Source organism: Cladophialophora immunda, assembly GCF_000835495.1.
Source record: "Cladophialophora immunda strain CBS 83496 unplaced genomic scaffold supercont1.3, whole genome shotgun sequence".
Classification (NCBI taxonomy): domain Eukaryota; kingdom Fungi; phylum Ascomycota; class Eurotiomycetes; order Chaetothyriales; family Herpotrichiellaceae; genus Cladophialophora; species Cladophialophora immunda.
Window position 1 is genome coordinate 5,792,945 of NW_015622543.1, and position 22,312 is coordinate 5,815,256.

At 53.2% G+C, this 22,312-nt stretch overlaps 7 protein-coding genes across 7 annotated transcripts; 3 read left to right on the forward strand and 4 right to left on the reverse strand.

Moving 5' to 3' along the window:
- Window positions 1-379: 379 nt before the first annotated feature.
- On the forward strand, window positions 380-1,511 carry PV07_06342 (uncharacterized protein). Its single transcript, XM_016393306.1, has 3 exons — window positions 380-652; window positions 709-953; window positions 1,004-1,511. Exons 1-3 carry the CDS (start codon window positions 610-612, stop codon window positions 1,391-1,393), a joined length of 678 nt encoding a protein of 225 aa, XP_016250825.1. The 5' UTR covers window positions 380-609; the 3' UTR covers window positions 1,394-1,511.
- An 896-nt stretch (window positions 1,512-2,407) lies between these two features.
- On the reverse strand, window positions 2,408-4,416 carry PV07_06343 (uncharacterized protein). The gene has a single exon (XM_016393307.1). It carries the CDS (start codon window positions 4,248-4,250, stop codon window positions 2,706-2,708), a length of 1,545 nt encoding a protein of 514 aa, XP_016250826.1. The 5' UTR covers window positions 4,251-4,416; the 3' UTR covers window positions 2,408-2,705.
- Window positions 4,417-4,592: 176 nt separating this feature from the next.
- PV07_06344 (uncharacterized protein) lies at window positions 4,593-6,030 on the reverse strand. The gene has a single exon (XM_016393308.1). The coding sequence runs from the start codon at window positions 5,955-5,957 to the stop codon at window positions 4,635-4,637; it is 1,323 nt and encodes a 440-aa protein (XP_016250827.1). The 5' UTR covers window positions 5,958-6,030; the 3' UTR covers window positions 4,593-4,634.
- A 656-nt stretch (window positions 6,031-6,686) lies between these two features.
- On the forward strand, window positions 6,687-9,156 carry PV07_06345 (uncharacterized protein). Its single transcript, XM_016393309.1, has 3 exons — window positions 6,687-7,481; window positions 7,535-7,763; window positions 7,820-9,156. The coding sequence occupies exons 1-3, from the start codon at window positions 7,005-7,007 to the stop codon at window positions 8,998-9,000; spliced, it is 1,887 nt and encodes a 628-aa protein (XP_016250828.1). The 5' UTR covers window positions 6,687-7,004; the 3' UTR covers window positions 9,001-9,156.
- Window positions 9,157-9,356: 200 nt separating this feature from the next.
- On the forward strand, window positions 9,357-11,492 carry PV07_06346 (uncharacterized protein). Its single transcript, XM_016393310.1, has 2 exons — window positions 9,357-9,411; window positions 9,749-11,492. Exon 2 carries the CDS (start codon window positions 9,751-9,753, stop codon window positions 11,338-11,340), a length of 1,590 nt encoding a protein of 529 aa, XP_016250829.1. The 5' UTR covers window positions 9,357-9,411; window positions 9,749-9,750; the 3' UTR covers window positions 11,341-11,492.
- Window positions 11,493-14,040: 2,548 nt separating this feature from the next.
- PV07_06347 (3-deoxy-7-phosphoheptulonate synthase) lies at window positions 14,041-16,272 on the reverse strand. The gene is made up of 4 exons (XM_016393311.1): window positions 16,129-16,272; window positions 15,987-16,044; window positions 14,969-15,871; window positions 14,041-14,830 (listed from the first exon to the last, which is right to left on the reverse strand). The coding sequence occupies exons 1-4, from the start codon at window positions 16,132-16,134 to the stop codon at window positions 14,646-14,648; spliced, it is 1,152 nt and encodes a 383-aa protein (XP_016250830.1). The 5' UTR covers window positions 16,135-16,272; the 3' UTR covers window positions 14,041-14,645.
- Window positions 16,273-16,445: 173 nt separating this feature from the next.
- PV07_06348 (glycogen debranching enzyme) lies at window positions 16,446-21,815 on the reverse strand. The gene is made up of 2 exons (XM_016393312.1): window positions 16,880-21,815; window positions 16,446-16,817 (listed from the first exon to the last, which is right to left on the reverse strand). The coding sequence occupies exons 1-2, from the start codon at window positions 21,476-21,478 to the stop codon at window positions 16,731-16,733; spliced, it is 4,686 nt and encodes a 1,561-aa protein (XP_016250831.1). The 5' UTR covers window positions 21,479-21,815; the 3' UTR covers window positions 16,446-16,730.
- Window positions 21,816-22,312: the final 497 nt, after the last annotated feature.

Sequence of the window (22,312 nt, forward strand, 5' to 3'; positions counted from 1 at the left end):
TGCGAACACAGGCCGTTAATGGCAAACTTCAGATCTCGCGTGTTGCTTCAGCGGCCGTACTTGGATGGGATATGTAGTGCTCGAGGGTGAGCTGCCCCTGGGGGTGTCGACCCCGGGAAGAGCAAGGCCATCATTGGACGTAGAGCAAAGGCGGCCATTACTGTCAGATGCCGTCGTCAAAAGATTACAAAGGCCTTGCGTGCGTAGGAACGAGACCGAACCTGAGCAAAGTCCCACGATGGAGAGGCTGAAGGTGGGAACAAGAGGAAATTGTATATTTATGATTAGTCGTTGGCGATACGCCGTGGGGCCTCGGCTGTCCCGGTCTTGCAGATCTGTGCTTCTGACCCCGATCTCTCTGCACCTCTCTGCTTAAATCAACCCATTGACTCTGCTCGGTGGCATGGATTGATCATAAATAATCATCACGGCACAGGAGGGACTGAGCACAAGTCTGCAGCGGCGCCATCAAGGAACCCCTTTCCACGAACCAACCAGCACGGAGGCACCACGAGTCCCGCAACTTCTGGGGAAGCCTGGATTGAGATCTCTCCACTGGGGACTCTGGTCTCAGCGTGCTGCTAGATTTCCGAGAGAAAGCTTAGGAAGATGCGTCCAGAAGGAGGAAAGCTGACCATCTATGTGGATTGTGGTATGTGTACCATACACCCACTCGCCATTTGTGCGAAGCTCACCTGCCGTCGCCAGTATCCCCGTACTCGTGGTTTGGCTTCACCAACATAATCCGCCACCGGCCACTCCTGAATGCATACGGTGTATCTGTGGACATAATCCCTTTCTTCTTGGGTGCCGCCCGTGATGGCGTGGGCAACCCTTTCACGCCAACACCCAAAGCCAAGGAGGCCTTTGCAAAGCAAGACTCGGAAATGACTGGGGAGCTGCTTGGGCTGAAGGTCGTCCGGCCCAAGGAATTTCCCATCCTGTCTCTTTTTGTGAGTTCCCCCGGTCTCAAATATGGACCCGCGATTAACGGCATGGGTAGGCGGTCCGCGTGGCGACATGGATCAAAGACCACTATCCGCCAGAGAAGTTTGAAGCTGCCTTTCCAGCTTTCAGCACGGCGTATTGGAGTAATGGCATCAATATCTCCAAGCCCGAAGGAATCATCAAAGCTCTGGAAGGCATCTTCCCCGAAGAGGAAATCAAGGAGATCATGAAGAAGGCAGTGACACCCGAGAACAAGCAACGGGTCATTGACCTGACCATGGGAGCCGGTGCATTTGGGGCGCCATGGATCGTGGCCGTGAACTCAGAAGGGCAACGGAGGGACTGGTTTGGAAATGATCGATGGGATCAGGTGTTTTATCATCTGGCAGTCCCGTTCACCCCAGTGAAGATCGTTCCACCCGAGGAAGCAAAGGCGAAGTTGTGAAATACAGGCTCAGAGATAGGAATGTGACAATATCGACCAGTTGGTAGGCTTGCGATCAAGGAAACCCGACTGGTTGACTATCCATACAGAATCCATTCTATGCTGCACGTATCTTGCCAGGATAATAGTTCGATCACTCGCTTCAAACCTTCCCCGTCTTGTTCAGTATCGATACCTGAATGCTTCTCGGCTATTCTAAGATCAGTAAAATGCATGTAAATACGAGCCAGCCTTGGCAGGGGCGTATCTTTCGCAAAAATTGTACTAACTAACCGTCAATATAGCAAAACAACATATGGCGCATCCTACCCTCGTTCCGACCACAGCACGATCAACGAGTTGCTGGATCAGTCCTTGAAATCGCAAGGAAGATTTTGGCCTTAATCCAAGGTTGCTATGCCCATCTCCGTTTGGACTCACAGCATTGGTCGGACAGTGAAGCTATATGATATGTACCTCGTACACCAACCAAATGGTTCCGCCAAAGTGCTCAATCTCTGCCGTGTGACCATCTTCGTCGCCTATGCGGACCATTCATGATGAGGCTATCGTTTTACCTCTGCGTCCCATGTCAAGAGCGTCGAGAACCACTTCCAGCTGACCAAGACGAGTTATATTCCCCTTCCGCTCTAGAGGCCGGGGGGGAGTGAGTGACAACGCCTCCATCACACCCACTACCACGACCCTGACCAACGTCTACACGAATCGCTACCAGGCCCAGCAGCCCATGACCCTCCTTATCACCAGAACCAAGGAGCTTCTCGAGGACGCTGTCGACCAATCCTCCTCCGCACGTGATTGGGCGTCTCGCCTCATCACTCATGCTGACTCACCTCCTGAGATATTCCCGTTTTCCAAATCCGCCCAGGAACTGCGCAAGTCCCATCTTTATCTTTTGCAATATCGCATATTTCTCCAGCAATTCAGGAAGCCTGAAGGACCCCCTTCCAGTCTCTGGTAGTTCAGTGGTAGAATACCGGCTTGTCACGCCGGTGGCCGAGGTTGTAAGTTGCTCTGTTGCAAAATATCAATTCACGCGAAGATGAGAGCTGATTATCTGTATAGCAATTCCTCGCCAGAGAGTCTATCTTCCTTTTTTTGACTCGCGGCCTAGTTGCAGGGTTCAAAGCGGCCACACCCCCCTACGTGATTTTTAGTGCATTCTTTGGTCTGGATTATCGTTCATGGGTTCTCTGTGGCCATCTCAGTTGTGCGCCTAGGGCCTGATCTCATAAGCGTGACATTTCCCATTCTCTATTCTCGTCAGCCTGACGACAGCACCCCAGCCTGGCACTGAATGAGCTGAGCAAGGCTACCACCCGCTCACTTCGTCCTCGCCCTCCAGAGTTTGCCGTTGCAGTCTCTTTGCAACGGCCTCGACAGTCTTCCACACCCTAATGAGGTTCCCTCCAGCTGCCTTCGCGGCATCTGAATCACTGACGCCCAGCCTCAACAGCTCCGCAATCAGATCAGGATATTTATCCACCCCTTCCAACCCCTTGGGGGTCAGCTCACCCATCCCGTCAAAGTCACTGCCCAAACCGACATAATCATATCCAATCTTCTCGCCCACATACATGACGTGTCTCGCCACCTGATGCAGGGTGTTGTTCTTCTCGTAAAACTCCGGCAACACGCTCTCGCTTGCGGGAGGCAAGCATGAGATGAACCCGGGACTAAAATTGATCATCACCAAGGATTTCGTCTCCTTGACCAGGTCCAGAATATCGTCGTGGACATTTCTAGGGTGTGGACATAACGCAAATGCCGAGGAGTGGGAGTATATGACGGGCGCCGCCGAGGTCTTGTTGCTCAACACGGCTTTCTGGGTCCAGTACGAGGTATGCGAGATGTCGACGAGCATCCCAAGTCGGTTCATCTCGCGGATCACGTCGCGACCAGCCGAGGTCAACCCGCCGCGATGGTAAGGAGCCACTACGGTGCCATTCCGCGATGAAATCAAGGCAGCGTCGGCAAACGCATTGTGACAATTCCAGGTCAGTGTCGCTGCGCGCACGCCCAACGCATGGTACAGCCGCAGTGTGGACAAGGGCGCAGACTGCGGGATCTGGTGCAGGCCTTCGATACTGATCGGCGAGATCAGACGCCGCGAGCTGTGGAAATTCGACAACGCCACCTCGAGCGGCGAAGTCGCGGATGTGAAGTTGCCGGTATACTCCCCCTGCAAGCGACGGATCAAGTCGATCTGGGATAATGTGTGCGACACGGCCGTGGCGTACTGCTCGTCCGAAAAGTCCTCGCTGGCATTCTCGGGACACACCACGAAGGCGCTCCAAAACGCGCCGCCCACTCGCCCTTTCCGCAGCCGGGGCAAATCGACGTTCAGCTCCATATCTCCATTCTCAAACTTGTCCCGAAACTCCTTGGTGTGCAGTTTGTTCTTGTACGCGCCGCGGATGAAGATCGCCAGGTCGTTGTGGCCGTCGATCAAGGGCGTGTGGTGGAGGATGGCCAGCGCTCGCTCCTCGATCGTTTGGCCGGGTTTCGGGACGGGCACGGGTCTCGGGGTAGGAATGGGGTCGCTGCCACCCACGTCGGGACTCAGGAAGGCGATCACGAGGCCGAAAAAGACGACGACGAAGAAAATGGACGCAATCTTGTTCAAGGCGGATTTGGTGGATTCAAACGACAGGGACCGGGCGTCGTCCTCTTCTGCGCCATCTCCGTACCCCTCCTCGGGCTGGATCCCTTCATTCCATTGCCTGGGAGACTCCTTATAGTCTGCTGCAGGTTGTATGCCTTCGTAGCCCCTGTATTTGGAGAAGCCATAGCCTTGTATCTCGGGCGCCGGTTCGTTCTGGGGTAGCAGAGGGTCAAGCTCGGATTTGGAAGACATTGGGCGGTAGGGGAGAGAAGGACCTGCTCTATGTAAGTTGGACAAGGGAAATGCAGGGACTGCTCAGAAAAATCTGCAGGGCCTTTCTTTCATCTACATCTCTACCTCGAACTAAGAATGGATCTCGGTGTCCCATGATAGAGATAATCAGCTGCGACGGCTCCTCTTGATACACGGAGGACGGAGTATCTTTCTTCTCCGCAGCGTGAATGACGATAACGATATCGGGAATGCAATAAGATTTATCCGACATCGAGCCGGAGGAGCCGGACTGGCCGGGAGAGCTTCCACTTGGTACAATGTACTTGGAATGATATAGAGCAGTCCAGCATCATACCAGACCTCAGTCAATGATCCTCGGGCTGGCACTGCACATGTCCAAGTCTATTTCTGCCTCAGCCCAGCCATATCCAGCAGCCTGTAGTCATAAACCGGTGTCTGCCAGTCGTCCTGCAAAAGGCCATACGTCTCGGTAGCATCACTCTTCGGCTTGCGAGGGTTGATTGCCCAGTATGCAAAATCTGCGTCACACTCTCTCAAATACTTCATGATATTCCTCCAGTAATGGTAATCTCGTCTCGATGGCGAATTTGGAGCCCCTATCTCACCAACCCAAACAGGAGCCGTATCGGTTTGTCGGAGGTACTCCCAGTTCTTGTCCATGTCATCAGCGAAAGACTTGTATGTTCGGTACCAATACGGCACCAGAGAGCCCCATCCCGACCATCCATATACATGTGACGAATATACCAACTTGTTTCGCTGCTTCAGGCGAACAGGCCGATCCAGGGCACCCCTAATATCGTTGGCGGACTGAACACCCTCCACGATCATCAACCATCCGGGTTCAAGTCGGTGTAGCCGTTCTGACGCATGTTCGGCGGCCGTTGCCCATGAATCCCACATGAATCTGCCCGCAAAGCCACGAACCTCGTTACGCAGGTCCACGCCAACGACCAACGGATCGTTGATGTGCGGTTCCATCACTATTATGAGATCTTGAATCCAATCTTCCTCACTCTGCCGGACAGGACATAAGGGTCCGAGGTCGCTATTTGACCATCCCATGTCACAGGGATAGCCATCACAGCACCATCTCGCTTGGGTGATATGATTGTTGATGATGACCGCCAGCCCTGTTTCGGTCAGGGTGCGAACGACCGCAGCGTAGACATCCAACGCGCGGGACCCAATGAGGTCTTCATTGGCGCTCAGAAGCTCGGGTTCGATGATGGGATTCTTGCGAACAACCTCGTCGGCATATGGTAGTCGGACGCTGTTGAATCCAAGCTGACGAATGATACGGGCAATCTTGGTTCGATTCTGGACGTCCAAGCCACCGGGTACCATATATATGTCACTGGCCCCGTACCAGTTCACCGAGACGAGCTTGACACGCTTGCCATCCTTGTCGATGATGTCGCGGCCTCGGGTGCTCAGTGGAGGGCTGAAGAGGCGATCGTGGGGATCATAGGGCACAGTGACATTGCCTCTGATCATTTCGGCGTCAGGATATAGCGACAAACTGGCAGGGATACTTCCTCTTCGCCAAAGAATCCGCACCATGAGCCAGAGGCCGACCAAGGTGACTAGGATCAAGATCAGTGGCGTTCTGAAAAGTTTCCACAGACTGCGCCTGCGTCTACCCCCGCTGGCTAGCAGGGTGTAGCTCGGCGCATGATGCATCGCCCAAGTTGACCAGACCATTTCCAACGCCGTCCAAGGTATATCTCAGGTCCCCCAGGATTGGGATCTCGAACAACTGCGGCTGGCTGCTGGCTGCTGGCTGCTGGCTGATCGCACATTTTCCACGGCCCATTTGTGAAAGCCAGGCACAACGAGCCGCGCTGTTCCGGCCATTTGGTTGCAACCATTGGCTGCCTGCGCCCGTCCCCCAGCATCCGCTGACTGTTGCATTATCAAAAGCAATCTGGGGCGATATGCCTATATTTGAATGCTTTGTGCCTTGGATGACTTTTCCACCTCTTCTTGACTCCTTGCAACCCAACTTTGACACTAGAACCCCAAGATGCTGCAAATCCCTGAAATGCCCGAATTCACCTTCTCTTCATGCGGAAAATTGCTTGAGCCTGGAGGGACCGGCCAAAGATGCACGTGGAGGACGATTGACATTCGACAAAGCGTTGATTGGTGGAACCAAAACCGTACACATGCAAAAGGTTCAGATGACTGGTTAGGTAAGTTTGACGGTAAGCCCACGAGCCTTGTTGTTTGGTATACACGCCACCAGGACATTTTCGTCGTCCTTGCTACCCTCCCAGATGCGGATCACCTGGACTCGTCGTTGCCAGCGCTAACATGATAACAATGGCCAAATGGGCAAATGGACGAAACGCCGGCGGTGAAAGGTGAGCTGGCGGTGTCTGCCCTCGCGTCCAGTGGTGATTGATTGCGAGAATGGTCATGCTGGCAGTCAGGGTGTCCTTTGCAGGGGGAGAAAAGCGTGTGACAAGACAGCGAGAAGGAGCCATCAATGGTGGTAGGAAGGGGGGCCAAGGTGAAGAGAGAGAAAAAGAGTGCACATCGGGTGGATTGAGGCTTGGGATGTGCCAGGGCTTTTCCTAGCCCTAACACTTTGTCCAGCAATTTGTCCTCAGCTTAATTCTTAAGAGTGGTATCGGACGTTGCCTCGCTGTCACCTGCTGCACCCTCTCTCCTCCCACCGTCCTGTTCCTCCTCACCACAGCACGCTCAAGACGACCACTGCAGATTACCCCAACAGGAACCACGAGCATGGGCATTCTCAAGTGGTCGTTGCGTTGCATTCCTGGCTTGTCGGTCTTTGGCCTGCTGATCCTGCTCGAGTCGGCCTTGAAGATTGTCGAGACAGAGTGGCTGAGCTTTTTCTACCCTCCATTTCTCAAACATATTGCGAGTCCTGTCGTGGCTCAGACTATTTTCATCTCCTACTCGGTCTTTCTGCATGTCCTCGCCCTCCTGTTCCCTCTGAGACTCTGCGTCTCCGCATACTCTGCAACTCGGGAAATCCACGCCACTCATCGACGGTCGAAGCTCACCCGTGGCGACACTGTTCAATGCGACGGTTTTCGAGACGAGCCCCATGGATTTGGAACACAGCAAGATACAGCGAAGCGATCAGGGGCTGTGACCATGGCAGTGGTCTTGCCCAGCTACAAGGAGGATATTGAGATACTCGAGACCTCTCTGAGGGTTCTCGCCAGCCACACCCTGGCCAGATCATCATATGATGTAGGGCAGAATCTCGCAAAAGACTGGCGGCTAAACAATTGACAGAGATACAGGTCTTCTTGGCCATGGAGGAGCGAGATCCGAACGGGGTCAACGTGGCTCAGAACTTGATCCAGCTATTCGCCGGAAAGTTTCGAGAGATGCAGTACACTGTCCACCCTGCTGGCCTGCCTGGAGAAGCCCCCGGAAAGAGTAGCAATGTGAGTTGGGCAGCAAGGCAGATAGAGCAAAAATACCTCAACGACCTGAACTGGTCAAGTGTGCTCGTAACGGTAATGGACAGTAAGTGATTCAGCAGAGAAAAAATTCATGACGGAAACATACTGACACCGATTCAGGTGACACTCATCTCCTCAGCCAGTATTTTGAGACCGTTCTCATCCACCACCTCCGCAACCGCAAAGATCAAGGATTGACCGATATGACCCTGTATATGCCGCCCATTGTTTTTGATCGCAATGCCCATTTGGTGCCTCAGATGGTGCGCATCGCCGACCTGATGTGGTGCGGAGCCGGGCTCTCTTGTTTCACCAGCAAACCCACCAGATCCACAATCGCAATCCCTACCGCAGTTTATACTCTCCCACTTCCTCTTGTTTGCCTGGCAGGTGGTTGGGACACTGGGTCGGAAGCCATCGGCGAGGACATGCACATGATGTTGAAGTGCTATTTTGCCACAAACGGCCGCATGCAGATAAGATCAATCCCGAGCCCGGCAAGTCAGTGCAATGTCACGACTGGAAAAGCTGGCATCCGCGGCTGGCTGGCAAACCATTCTGCCCGGTACGCGCAAGGTCTCCGACATATGTGGGGATGTCTCGACACTGGATATGCTGTTCGCCAATGGTGCAAGATTGGCCCGGAATCTCTTTCTCAGAGTCCCGCTACTCCATCAAGCGAAGGGAGCTCTTTGGATGCTGACCGACCAAATCGACCTCGCCATGTTGAGATCTGCCTGAAACTCAGCCAACATGCACTTCACGGACCCAATCTTCGAAGATTTACCTTGCGAAATCTGATCTTATTCAGCCGACTTTTCGAAGCACACTTCCTACCGATCCATCTGTTCCTCGTGCTGCTTGCATCGGCCATCTACACTGCGCTCCCATATCCGATTACCTCTTGTCGACTTTTGACAGCTGCAATGGATTTCACCTCGGTTCTGAGGGGCATGAGTTTTGCGTTGATGACGATATACTTCGTTATTTTCTACGAAGGATACCATCGGGCTTGCATTGAAGCCAGGGAGAGGGAGATGAAGAGAGTCGGCCTGTATGAGGAGATGGCCGATGAGTTTTCTTACCGCAAAAGATTCTCGCTCATCACCATGGCTGACTACGTGCTATTCCCGATTGCGGGCACAGCGTTTGGAAGCGTACCTCTCCTCCAGGCGATAGTGTCGCATTTTTGGACAGAGAAGCTTGTTTATCTGGTCAGCGCAAAGCCTGTCAAGACGACTACCAAGAACCTCGTCAGCGTCACGGTCTCTGAGCAAGCGACAGAGGTCATAGATGTCTGAATATATGCTCGGGGTGGAATGTGTCCATTCGTTGAACATAGCACAGCACGAGACATGGAGGTCTCTCGGCGTTGTGGGAGAAATAGATTTGACAGAGTACTGGGATGCCAGATAGCTACAAAGCTCCCTAGATAGATAATGTTAATATCAATACTCCGTACCAGTCACAGCTAGTGGTGATTGACGGCCAAACAGTGACGCGAGCAGAGGTGTCCATCACGTGTACCTCGCCCGATGCTGATTCCATTCCGCGGTTGCTGCAGCTCGTATTCAAGGGGGGGAAACTTGACGCACGTCGTGGTGATTTTTCCCGTCCAAACCGCGCCTTTATTTTAATTCGCACTTACTCCCACGATATCACATTCCCACCAGAACCAGCAGAATCGATTGGGCACTTGGTAAACCCGTTGTGTGAGTAGTCTCCCAGTTCCTGACCCTTCGGAGTCCATTATTTCTGCATCAACGCCTGAGCATCAGCGTGCCGGGGCTACCGCGTTACATGTGAGGCGAAACGCGTCTCGGGTGATGGCCTAGCATTGAGAGGAGAACCGAGCCCAAACAGCCCCTGTCCAAAAAACCCCGGATCCACCTGTGTCTTGCTCACCACTGTTATTTGCTCCATGCAACCGCCTTACATTTCTGTCCGGGTTTGGAGATTTCCTCTGTTGATTGAGTCGCTCTTCCCTTCTTCAAACTTGAGGTCTGCCGCCTTGGGGCTCACCTGCTAATTCGGTGATGGAATCTACAGCCATGTCGACGAACTCTGGAAACAGCGGAGTCAAGAACCTTCGGGCAATGTTCGAGAACAAAGCCAGTGATCAATCCACATCTCCCCCCAGTCGAGGCCGATCTCCAAACCCCTCCGAAATATCCAACAACAGCAGACCAGTCAGCAAGGTCCGTGCAAGCTTCGTTGCCGTGGAGAGACCCAGCGAGAACGGAGGCGCACCCTTGATCGGTCTTAGAAGGGCCAGTGAAGTGAGCAGCATGGGCGAGATTAAAGAGAACGTTGTTGAGGACACGGGGAGTACGGAGAAGTCGCCAGGGCCAGCCGTCACTACGAAGAAGGGCGATGCAACATCAGTCCCGCAAACTGCGCACTCTGCAAACGACGGGACGGATGAAGGCGGATTGGGTACCATCCTGAAAGGATCTGCTTTTGTCGAGCACACCCCTTCCAAGCTGTCTCCGGAAGCAAAAAATCTCACCGAGGCAATTTTATCTGGTCGAATACAAGAGAAAATCCCTCGCTCGCTATCAAAACCAGAGGATGAGTCAAATGCGTCAGAAATGGTCAAGAAAATGCAGGCAACAGAGGGCACCAGGCCGGGACCACCCCCGACCGTTGCCCTCCAGACGACTAAGGATGCACAACCAGTCAAGCCGCCACCTACGAGACAGCAGATCAATATCAAGCCGATTCCTAAATCCCCCACGGTGACGCGACCCTCTCCTCGAACCCCAACCTCGCCAAAGCTCAACATCAGAGGAGGACCGGCGAAAATCAAGGGTGTGATAGAATCGGCGAAAGAAGCACAAAAGGCTAGAGAAGCAGCGAGATTAAATGCTGAGAAGACAGAAAAGACACAGCCGTCCGCGCCGAAGATTGACACAAGCGCAAAACCGAAAGCGGCGCCAGAGAGCGTCAAAAAGGAACAGACGCCTGTAACGCCGAAAGCTGTCAGGTCGCCCAGCACAGTCAAACCGAAACCCCCCACAATACCCGGGAAACTTCCCGCTGCGGCTACAGCCACTACAGCTTCAACGGCTGCCAAGCACGATGCGCAGCATTCACCAACTGAACCTGATCGCAAGTCGGTAGCGAAAAAGCCGTCCGCGCCATCGACACGACAACCTCGGGCTAGTAGCTCAGCCAGCACGTTTTCATTGGCAAAGAAGGCATCTCGCACATCGCTAACCAACGGCCACGATAGACCGAGGTCCCGAGTTAGCACAGCCAGACCAGACGAAAGTTTCCTGGCTAGAATGATGAGACCCACTGCGAGCAGTGCACAAAAGGTCCACGAGAAGGTGCAAGTCAGCAGCCCACCTAGACACAAAACGGTAGCTCCAAACAAGGTCAGGCAGCCTGTAAAAGAGACGACACAGCCGAAAACACATGTTGAATCACCTACCACGGCCGAAGAGAACAAGGAGAATTACGCCGACCTTGATGCGAGTTCTCTACCCGATGTAGCACACCCTTCACCACTGGAGGTTGTCAAGGAGGACCCAATGAATGGCCATACTGAAACGGAGCCGCCTGCTCCTGAGCCAATTACTCCTGAGCCAATGGAGCCGGCACAGCAGATCAGTGGTGAAGCTGGCGAGCTGGATTAAAAGGGAACAGTCCATTCCGGTCGAATTCATTTCCAAATACCCCCGGTTTCATTTGTGATACTTCACCTATCAGCGATTTAGCGATTTCTGGTATTGACAGCAATTTATTTCTGCTGGCATTCGAATGTCATTGATATTGTGTCTCATCTTCCACTTAAAAGCCTTTCTATTTCTTTGAGATTTACATTTCAGACTCACAAGCCGCGACGACACCCATATCTGCACTGGAGCTGATATCAAGCTGGAGGTCAAGTATGTTTTCTCTTCTCGGTTCCCCTGCTTCGGCTGGTCCAGTCTGCCTCCGAGCGAAAGAGATAGAGTGGAGCAGTCCAGATATACAAGCAGCAGTATCTTATCGGTGTGCGCTATCAGAAATTCATGGTACGGCCTGCGATAACAAGTTTCCAAGCTGATAGCGAGCGAAGTTCGAAGTGTCCACACCAACAGCCTTGCGAGGCTGGCCACCGGCCGAAAAGGGTAAAGCGCCACAGCCGTTATTGATATACACATCCGGCCTCACAACCGCCCGTTTTGTCCTATTCATGTCAACTTCGGGTCTAGCCGACCTGCTTGCTCTCTATTCAAGCCGAGATCGAGTCTAGCTTGCGTTTGGCACCACAGGCTTCTTTGCGTTGCGCCTTTGATGGGCGTACGCTTTTGTGCTTCCTATTCATCCCTCTTTGCGGCCTACCTTTGGTGCGATTCCTTTCTCTTGCACGATGTACCTCCTCCAGCCACCCTACTCCAGTGTGTCCAATATCTACTGTTCTTTATCTTGGGTTCCTCAAAGAACTGTTTTGCACCACTTGGGGGGCATTAAAAGGTGCAGGTATCAGTTTTGCGGTTGGTTCCATGTTGCATACAGATCACAACCCCCTAAAACTCTGAAAACAGTACCAAACTATATTGACATGAAGTTCACATCAGCTACAGCGGCAGCCATCCTGGCCTTCACTTTGGCCCAGGTTGGCGCTCTCCCATCCCCTCAAGCCAACGATGGATCCGTCGCTGGAAGCCAAGCCGCCCCTGCCGATGTTCCCATTTACTATGCCGACGAATCAGACGTGGAGAAGCGCGACTCACAACCCCAGCATCAGGGCCAGCACGGCCAACACGGCCAACACGGCGGTCAAGGCCATGGCGAGCACAAATGGAAAGGCATGGGTCAAGGGAAGGGCAAGGGCCAACACGGACCCATGCCAGATGACGATGACTCGCTCGACCTAACCCCCTTGCTCGATCACCCCGACCCAGAAGTCCAGCAACTCACTCGCCGTGCTCTTCAAGCCACGAAATTTCACTGGTGGCAGCAACAAGGCAACAATGACAAGTTCATGAAGATCGTGGTGGGAAATCCCAACGTCCGTCCGATCGCAAACGTCTGGGAGCAAGACGGGCTACCCAAGGAGTTTAAGAAGCGCGATCCTGACGCGCCTGGCGATGCTGGTGGCGATGCTGGCTCTCAGCACGCAAAAGGCAAGTGGATGGGCCAGGAGCACGATGGCGGGCAAGGCGAACATCCTCAGGGCGATGGAGGAAATGGCCAATGGAAGCAATGGAGACAAAATCGTGGCCACGGACCTATGTCTGATGATGATGACTACGATGAGGAATAGAGGCATCGAGTCCTCGGCGGCACAGAAGTGAAAGCTGCTGTCGATTGACTCGATCCGCAACCTCCTTCACGCTAGCAACGAGGACAACGACCCTGTCGACTATTTGAGGAGTGTGGACGCTGGCGTTCTCTCCCAGGTCGACATTTATCCGGACAGTCTTTCATTCACGCTTCACACCTCTATCAACAACAAGCATGTTTCATCAATGGCCGCAATTCACTTCACTTTCTCACAGTCCTTTCGAACCCCAGTACCCGAGGGTCTTCTTCCAGAAGACGGCTTTCTCCATAACACAGCCTCTCAATTTTCAAGCATTGATATTCGAGGCTCCTCTTTTAATCCGATCCCGACATGGGCCTCACGGTCCTTTCACTTCTTCCCGGAGCAGCTCCAACACATCACTGTCTGCACCACATGCTGTGTCGTTTTGTCAGCAGCCTAGCAGGGCGAGACAATGGAACATCCACTCATTTGCTGCGCCGGTATGCGATCGTCTCCCTCTACGCTCCCCCTGCCTCAGAGGTTGACGACGATGCTCTTTGGATCGCAATGGCGTCTTTTCACAGTCGTCTGTCTCGCTTCGAGTCCCACTGACACCCGCGTCTTCCGGAGTGCAAAACTCGAAAGAGACGGCGCAAATGGCGCGCGAGAGCTCTCTCTTGGCTGTTCTTTCGTCGTGAACGAGACCTACCCGAGAGCTCCCAGCTTAATACACCCCCGAACGACATGTCCCCCTGCCTTTTGCTCTGCACATTTCTGTCGACACCCTCTGTAAAACTCCCCCAATTATTTCTGTACATGCCCAGGACGAGTACTCTGGTGTCGCGATTCTCTTCTCCACCACATCAACGCTCCGAGATGGAGCGCCCGTTTGACAATCGAAGGAGCACGCCGCGTGGAGGTCTATCCAACTTGGACGTCCCTCTGGCGATGCTTGTTGGAAACCGTGCGTCTGACTTGACTGCACGATACACATCTCCTTGGTACTCTTCGTTCCCCTTCTGTTGCCTTGGTTTTACATCTAACTTTGTGCGGACGGGGACGGAGCTTAGATACCCGGATAGAAATAACGGTACCGCTTTCAGGTCGATTGACGGATTGATCCACCCTCTCCTTCTCAATAAAGAAGCAGAAGATTGCGATTGTTCCTATATCCCTTTTCCATTGGCCCTACTAATGCACCGCTGTTCGCCAGGATGAACGCACTAAGAAAGAATATTGCACAGACTTTTCCCCCCTTTCGTTCCCCAGTCGTTTCCATGTACAAGAAATCTACCAAAGCAAGCAAGCAAGGAAGCAAGTGGCGGTGGTATCTAAGTATGCGTTCCGTCTCGCAATCCGTCCCATAAGATTCGTCCGTCCGAGTAGTCATGCATCTCCCATCCCTGCGTGCGTGGTACTACTCCCTAGAAAGAAACCACTCCTCCCCGTTCCCTGTGCTCTTTGCTTTTCCAAAAGCATCCAAAAAAGGCGCAATGGGTCTCGCGGCAGGCAGAGTGTCCATGTTCTGTTCTGTACGGAACAGGTTCTCGCGCCGAGAGGACGTCGCCTCCTCCTGCTGCTGCTGCTGCCGTCGTCTCCCTGTTCCTCGTCCATCTGCAGTGTCCGTAATTTCCTCGCAATCTGGGGGACGTCTGGCCACAGGCTCCTCCTCCCTTCCGGACGGTCGGGATCGTACTGTGCCCTCTCTCAAGCATGTCCATTCTGTTGCGTGCCGTTGACCCCCTTCTCCCCCAGCAACTGTCGCCGTCTTTTGACGGCGTCGGCCAGGGTTTCCAGCACGGTCTCGGTGTCTTCCCATCCTATGCACGCGTCGGTGATGGAGACGCCGTATTTCAGCCCAGACTTGCCTTCCGAGGGTACTTTTTGGTTTCCTAGAGAGAGAAGAAAAAAGGTCAGCATGTTACAAGAAACCCTCATCGCCAGACGTTGGGAACGATTTGGGCTGGAAAAAGAGGAAGAACCCTTCCTCGGAAGTGGATTCGGGCTGTCAGACAAGGAGCGATGCTCACCTTCATTGATGTGGCTCTCGACCATGACCCCCATGATCCCCTCCTCTCCCGAAGCGATCTGGTCTGCCAGCACCTTTGCGACCTTGGGCTGGTTCTTGTGCTGTTTCTCGCTGTTCCCGTGACTGCAGTCCACCATGACTCGCTCGCTCAGCCCCTTTTTCCGCAACATCTCCTTGGCACGCTTTATCGACTCGGCGTCATAGTTCGTCCCCGTGGTGCCGCCCCTCAGGATGACAAAGCAGTCCTCGTTGCCCACGGTGCCGACAATCGCCACGACACCGGGTTTGGTCACGGACAGGAAATGGTGGGGATGTTTCACCGCACCGATCGCATCGATCGCTACACCGAGCGTCCCGTCCGTGCCGTTTTTGAAGCCCACAGGGAAACTCAGACCGGACGCCAGTTCCCTGTGTAGCTGGCTCTCCGTCGTCCTGGCGCCCACGGCTCCAATCGAGAGAAGATCTGCCAGAAATTGAGGGGAAATAGTATCCAGCATCTCGCTGGCAATCGGCATCCCTCTCGAGGTCAAATCGACAAACAACTGCCTCGACAGTCTCAGTCCTTTATTGATCTGGAAACTGCCGTCGATCTCCGGGTCGTTGATCAGTCCCTTCCAACCCACCGTCGTTCGGGGCTTTTCCAAGTAGGACCTCATGACAATAACTAACTCGTCTTTGTATTTCTCCTTCATTTTCAGTAAACGATCGCAGTACTCGAGTGCTGAGGTCGGGTCATGGATGCTGCAGGGACCGATGATCACAAGGAGGCGTCGCAGGGGATCCGTGTCTTGGACGACGGAGACACAGTCGGCTCGGCCTGAAAGGACCGTGGCTTTGCTGGCAGGAGTCTGGGGGATCTCGTGTTGGAGCAGATCTGGAGGTGTGAGGGGGTTGTAGCCTCGAACTGCAGTGCCTCGCAATCATGGTCAGTGGATCTTGTGTTCGCCATCGTGCTCGATCTTCGAGGACCGAAGAGAGGACTGAAAGGTGGAATGAAGGGAGGACAGATGGTTACTCACTCCGCCAGTCTTCGGTAGACTCCTTGTTCCCAACGTTCGGGTTGGTGATGTAGTAAGACTGAAGAAGCCATCGTATGAGTCAGTTTCCTTCGCGCGAAGACCCCCACGCTTCTGAGCGTTGACCCAGGGCGAGGGAACTTACAGCCATAGTTTTGCAAGTGAGCGTAATAGATTGGTAGAAGAGCTGTAGAGATCGACGGGGTTCTGTTGACCAGAAAGCCGGAGAGCTGGTCCAAGTCAGTAGGATGGGTGGTGGAATGAAAAGAAGCAAACTGCGGAGGCGGTCTAAAAAAAAAGTTGTCGTGGAGAGATCGAGGGGCCATTCGGAGTCTCGAACTTTTTCTGTGCCTTGCATGACGCATGTCAAGTCCCCGATAGGTCCATCTCCATCTCACGCCACGAGGCTCTCGCCTCCCACGGAGCCCAGCCTCGCCGCCGTTAAGATACAACACAGTTACTGGTCAAGTGTATTGGACTTGCTGTCGTGTAATGGGATGTACTATTTTTGAGCTCAGCAAAGAGCCGTTCATGGCTAACGTTCGTTCTCCTGTCTGTGTGTCTTGACCTTCTAACAATATAAATTCGTTTACCTGTCGCGCTCTAGGTTTCTTGCGTCGCGCATTCTCGGGGTCCTAAGTGTTACCCTTTTATGATGTCTCCGGGTGGGACACCGTGTACCAGCTCTGTCCCCTCTTCCATCCATTCAATTACCCAAAACTTCCTCTTTGCCATTGGTGTTCTCCATCAAAATCCATTGGTTGCCGGTTCCAGGGACGACGCATCGCGGAACAGATCGATCAAGCATCCTGCTGACCATGCCTGAGTGGGCGACTAGAATCCAAAATATCAGCATATTGCTCTCATCGAGGACCTCTCACTGCGTGGAAACTTACCGAATCCGCACAGAATGATCCATTCTTGTTCGTCAATTCCGTCAACCCCTTCCAGGGGCTATCCTTGATCGCTTGCTTGCATCCTTCGAGGCGTCTCGTGACCTGCTGGAAAGATTCCATCCTACCTGCAGCGTCTGTCCGTCGCTTCAGGTCAAAGTAAAGTAGTGCGCGTAAGAAAAAGCCTGTGGGCCATAGCCATTCGGGGCCCTGATGATAATTTCTGCCTTTGGACGTTGCAAAGTCCGTCGAATCTTCCGAATTATTGTAGTATGGCCGGTAGTTCAGGTCAGATGGATCCAGTGTTGCCATTCCCGTGGGGCCACGAAGCACGTCATCCGCCACTTTCAACGCGTGTAGTGCTCGCTCTGGGGTAAAGAGATCCGGCGCGACCACCATCGCAATCGAGAAGTTCGGTCGCAGCTGATAATCCTCGTACTCCTTTCCAGACTTGTACAGATCTTTGTAGATTCCCCTCCGATTGATAATCTTGGGATCCACGTCGTCGTCAATGTCATCCTTGGGATCCACTGGAATCCAGTAGCACTTTTCGAAATTGGTTTTGATCCGTTCAGCCCATTCCATGAAGGAGATCTTCTCGCCGCCGTCAGTTTCGACGCCTGACCACTGATAGTTCCCGGTCTTGTGGAGTTGGGCAACCCATCTGAGTGCGCTGTACAGAAGCCCTGTGATCTCAACGGCAGCCCCGTCCCGAGGTGTACCAGGAACTCCTTTGCTGCCAGCTCGTTCACTTTCACCCATTTTGTCCATCCACGTTCCGCAGTTCCACTGGCTACCTCCAAAAATGATGCCGGTTTTCCAGTCGACATGGACGTCAATCTGAAAACCTTCAGGTCTCATTTGCATGTCCAGCTGAGGCCCGGCATTGTGTTCTCGGAAAGACAAGCTGGACGCATGCCGTTGCAGGATTTCTTGAATGATCTCCTGGATAGTGGATTCTTTCGAATATGCTCGCGGATCGTCCCAAGGAAACCATGTGTCATCGTAGGGCAAGAAGCGACGAGGAACTTTCTCCTGTAGGATGGACAGGCCATCGGGTGCAATCTTGGTATAATCTTGAATGTTCTGCAGAAAGAACCATGGCGAGTCTCGAGAGTTGTACCTTGGGGCGGCGCCGCTGCTCAACAGGTTGGGTATCATGCCATGTTTCAAGACGCTTCCAAATGCCTTGATATGCTCCTTGGCTTCTGCGAACCGACCGGTACACAAAAATAGACCTCGCAGAGAGATGAAAACGTCTCGCCCCCAGCATCTGGCCCATGATACCGAAAAGTGAGGCAATCCAGCAGCGAGTGAAGGCACACTCTTGTCGGGCCACAATGATGCAGACTTGACATATCCTGTCTGTTGAATGCTGACCATGGCTAGGCTCTGTAAGAAGTTTTGACCATGTTGGATGTTTGGACTCATCAGCTCAACGGCTCTCTTAAACGCGGCGTCATACGCTGTCTGGAGGATGAGGGCAAAATAACGAGGCAGAAGAAAGCTCGGGATGATCCGTACTGCGTCAAATCGTTCTTTGAGCCATCGTGCAGGTTTTTCCAGTCGAGTATAGTCTTCCTTCTTGGCTATTCTTTCCATCCGCCCAACCAGGAAATCCAGAGCCCATTGCCCTTGCCGGAGATGATTGCATAGAGGGTGGCCCAGATCATTCCGACGAACAATGGGCTCCATCACGCTCCACCAGCCTTGAAGGCCTGCATAGACCAATGGACCATAGTTGGGAATATTGTAAACCCCGTCTTGGCCATCGCTGATATCCCGTTCCTCAGCCTCGCATCGATAGAGAACAAAATTTAGATCGATGAGATCGAGCTCGCCGAATGCTTCATCCGTGCCGCTGGAGATGAAGGCTCCAAGACCGAGAGAGTGCTCGGCAGAAGGGACCCAGGTCTCAAAAAGGGCAATCGAACCGGGCGGGAAGTAGTCTGCGATCATAATAGTGGTGTCGCCATTTTCAGTGTGAATTGTGCTGCCTTTGATATTTCTCACACGGGATGGTAGACCGACGAGATATTCTTTGTCGCCCTGCGCCTCCCTTTTTGCTTGCTCGCTTTGGTCAACATCCAGCACCCATGCACCGATCGGGCGGACTTTGGTTCCAGCAAGGTGTACAGGACTCAGGCCGCCGTTTCCGTTACCGAAGCCCGGGAAAGCAGTATGAGCAATTAGGAAATACCCTTTTCGCGAATCGGGATGTACTCTGTGGAGGGTGATGAGCTCGCCCTCATGATGAAGGAAGGTCTCGTCGTAGCCATCCTTACCCATCATGGTATGGATATGGTTCATCAGCTTCTTGACGCCAGCGATCCCTCCCTCGCCGGCACCGGTATGAACTTCGCCCTCAGAGCTGATTGATGCGTATTTGCGATCCTCGTTTACAAGATCGACAAGCTTCGGGTAGATCTCGTCGAAACCCATGACGCTGCCTGTTGCACAGCCACACATATTCACAAGCGCAGCCGTGGGTAATGTATCCCTCGCATCTCTCTTTTGGGCGGGCATCTCGTTATCATGAGTGCAATCCATAAATAGTGCATGTACCGGCGATTCTCTGATATGCTTGACAAGCTCTCGGGTCTGGGGACCATCGCCATTGACAACCCCATTCTCAGACTTGTTTCCTAGTCTTGATGGAACATTGAGTTCGAAACTGCCAATCGGTCTGCCGCAGTGCCGATGCACGATTCGGCTCAGTTCTTGCGTGCTCCAAGCCTGCATGGCTTCGCGAATCAAGGCGCTCAGTCCCAACCGCTTGACAAACACGTAATCCATTTGTTCATTGCCAGTAAACAGCTCAGCAAACACTGCCAAATTCGGCTGCACTTTTCGCGCCTCGTCCAAAAGGTATTCGGCGACATGAATTGGGGTGGAATGGCAGTTATCGATTCGGAAAGCTGTAAAGTATTTGGCCATCAACCGAACATACTTTGTCATGTGCTCCCACAGATAAGGGTTGTCTTCAGGGCCTTTGCCGTATCTCAGCTTGACACAGTCACTCCATGGAATGAGTTCCCGCCTTAAATATGGTCTCCAATCAGGACCAGCATTGTCTTTCATGGCGTCGGCAGCCCAAATCCACCCATTGACGGCTAGTGACAGTGCCTTTGGGTCGTGTTTGGCCGTCGTCTCGTTCTGTGGTAGCCGAGCGAAATATGTCTCGATGAGAGGATTGTCCTTGGTGATGGGGCCTAGTCTTGGGCCATGCGAGTCCATTCTCGTGTATTGCAGTCTCCCTCTTGTCTGGTCTAGGATGGCACCGCAGTCGGCATCAAACTCTTTGTAGAATGGAAGGTTGAGCTCGTTTATGATTGCCTTGATCTCTTCCTCTGCGGGTTGTGTGTCCGCTCCGTCTTGATACCGTCCGAACAGAGTCGTGATAATGGCAGCTCCAACGCCAGGGTCAACTTTGCGCGAATATCGCCCGTCAATCCGGAGACGCGAATACTGCCCATCAACGCGCAGACTATTTAGCATACCTTTGTCAAGGATGAACGCTGCTTTCTGAGGGAGAGACCACGATTTGAAGGAGTCAAGTCCTCCGCCAATAGCTTTCTCAAACCCTTCAGGAGGTAATTTGACAGCACCTTTCTTCCATGCGTTTATCACCGCCTGACTGTCTGATTTGACGTCGCAAACGAAGTATTCCCAGAGCCGGATCTTGTGGATCACATGCTCTTTGATGCCCGCGACGACCGTTTCGAGTTCGCCGGGGTTGTTGAAGACAGTTGGGAGACCAAAAGACTCGAGGTTGTCGCTATACTCAAGTAGAGCATTGTCAACGTCGAGCGCAGACTCCAACCAGGGAGCAGTTTCCACACTGTACCCTGCTTCGGGATGTTCCTCGAGCCATTTGCTATTGTTGGCGGTATGATTGAAGACAACATCCGTCAGACCCAATAGTTCGTGTTCCTCTTCCATGGATTTGACCATTCGTGCTAGATCCTTTTCACCGCCGGGAAAGAGTTCCCTGTCAAACGCCAGCTGGTCATACAGGCTGTACGGGGAGTTGGACTCTCCCCTTTGTTGCAGTGGTGTAAAGTGGACCATGTTGTAGCCTCTTGCACTAATCCCTCTCAGATGCTTGTTCCAGTCCTCAGGATATCTGCCCATGAATTTGGAAACGACCGAGAAGATGCCCAGAGCATCGAGGGGCAAGCAGCTGCCACCAAGGCGCAGGCTCGGCTCGATATCGACATAGTAGGTCGGGGTGCGGGTAGGCTTGGGAGGCTCGACATCGCAGGTAGAAAACTCCGGCAAAGGGCTATAGGTGGTATAAAACGAGAATGCGCCAGCGGAAGTGATGGGAATGTCGATCTCGAGCGTGCGATTGAAATCCGGGTGCAGCTTGAACTCATGATATCGGTTACGGTCGAACGGTTGACCTTTTAGGGGAAAGTTGACCCAGAGACTTCCCTCCCGGCATATTGAGCTGGTTCCTTCAATAGCAAATCTCAGGTAGTACGCAGGCTCGGTCGGCGCAGGCAGGTAAATGTACTCATTGGGAACATCCGGAGCTCCTGCATCGGTGAGTGGCAGGAGATAGACTTGCCGGGTGCTCTGATGGGTTTTGGGAGGCATGTTGCCAGCTCGATGGAGGACTGAAGAGAACTTCAGGATAGGTGGGTGCCCTTGTGTGGCTCTTCTATGTCATTGTCTGATGACTACTCCTCGACCCGCGAAGCTGAATGTTGCACGAACTGGAGGTCCAGGCTAGTAATAATCCTGGTGGAAAGATAGGTACTCGGTGGACCAAAGGTTTGTAACAATGCAAGGTAAGAGGACGAGAAGCCGTGAAGGGAATGATCGCTCACCGAAGCACGGGTGAGGAGGAAGAACTATTGCGACGGTGGTGTGTAAACCTCATTATTATTCCACGTTGAGGACAGTGCTAAGCAGAAAGCGGGAGCAACAGCAGCAGCCACTCGACCCCCGCCCGCCACGGCAGCCACGTTTGTTTTGTGTTGGCGGAGGCAGACCAACTATCTTGATGGGCTCTGCTGAGTGGTGGGCAGGTGGTGAATGGATGATTTGAGATGGAAAAGTTCAATTCTCAGGCCCGTTCCTGCATCCCACTTCCCAGACTCGATGGAGAAGATGCCAGCGTCCCGGGCGAATGGTGGGGGAGCAAAGCAGGATTTCTAGGTGGGACTACGCCTAAACGACGCCTAGCAGCGGGTGCTTATCGTTAAGTAGGAGGGCCGCCTCGGGCGCGAGACTAATTCGGTTGTATCATTGCTCAGGCCAGTGGCGTAAGTGGCTGAACTCGGAGTGCCAAAGATGTGGAACGCGGCATGAGGCTGGAGAAGACACTTGCATTCATGATTCACAGATCTCTTGCGCCCTCAGTTCAAGGCCGGGTACGGACTCCAAGTAGATCAACCGAGCGGAGTCGGTCAACCCAATTCTTGACCG

Excerpts from the sequence above, each read along its gene's own strand:
- PV07_06342 (XM_016393306.1), top strand. The coding sequence starts at position 610 with ATGCGTCCAGAAGGAGGAAAGCTGACCATCTATGTGGATTGTG. Across the intron at positions 653-708 it reads GACCATCTATGTGGATTGTG|TATCCCCGTACTCGTGGTTT; the intron begins GTATGTGTACCA and ends TGCCGTCGCCAG. Across the intron at positions 954-1,003 it reads TTCCCATCCTGTCTCTTTTT|GCGGTCCGCGTGGCGACATG; the intron begins GTGAGTTCCCCC and ends CGGCATGGGTAG.
- PV07_06343 (XM_016393307.1), bottom strand. The coding sequence starts at position 4,250 with ATGTCTTCCAAATCCGAGCTTGACCCTCTGCTACCCCAGAACGAACCG.
- PV07_06344 (XM_016393308.1), bottom strand. The coding sequence starts at position 5,957 with ATGGTCTGGTCAACTTGGGCGATGCATCATGCGCCGAGCTACACCCTG.
- PV07_06345 (XM_016393309.1), top strand. The coding sequence starts at position 7,005 with ATGGGCATTCTCAAGTGGTCGTTGCGTTGCATTCCTGGCTTGTCGGTC. Across the intron at positions 7,482-7,534 it reads TGGCCAGATCATCATATGAT|GTCTTCTTGGCCATGGAGGA; the intron begins GTAGGGCAGAAT and ends ACAGAGATACAG. Across the intron at positions 7,764-7,819 it reads GCTCGTAACGGTAATGGACA|GTGACACTCATCTCCTCAGC; the intron begins GTAAGTGATTCA and ends ACACCGATTCAG.
- PV07_06346 (XM_016393310.1), top strand. The coding sequence starts at position 9,751 with ATGTCGACGAACTCTGGAAACAGCGGAGTCAAGAACCTTCGGGCAATG.
- PV07_06347 (XM_016393311.1), bottom strand. Across the intron at positions 15,872-15,986 it reads GTCTACCGAAGACTGGCGGA|TTCGAGGCTACAACCCCCTC; the intron begins GTGAGTAACCAT and ends GAGGCACTGCAG. Across the intron at positions 14,831-14,968 it reads CGAGAGCCACATCAATGAAG|GAAACCAAAAAGTACCCTCG; the intron begins GTGAGCATCGCT and ends TTCTCTCTCTAG.
- PV07_06348 (XM_016393312.1), bottom strand. The coding sequence starts at position 21,478 with ATGCCTCCCAAAACCCATCAGAGCACCCGGCAAGTCTATCTCCTGCCA. Across the intron at positions 16,818-16,879 it reads GATCATTCTGTGCGGATTCG|TCGCCCACTCAGGCATGGTC; the intron begins GTAAGTTTCCAC and ends TTTGGATTCTAG.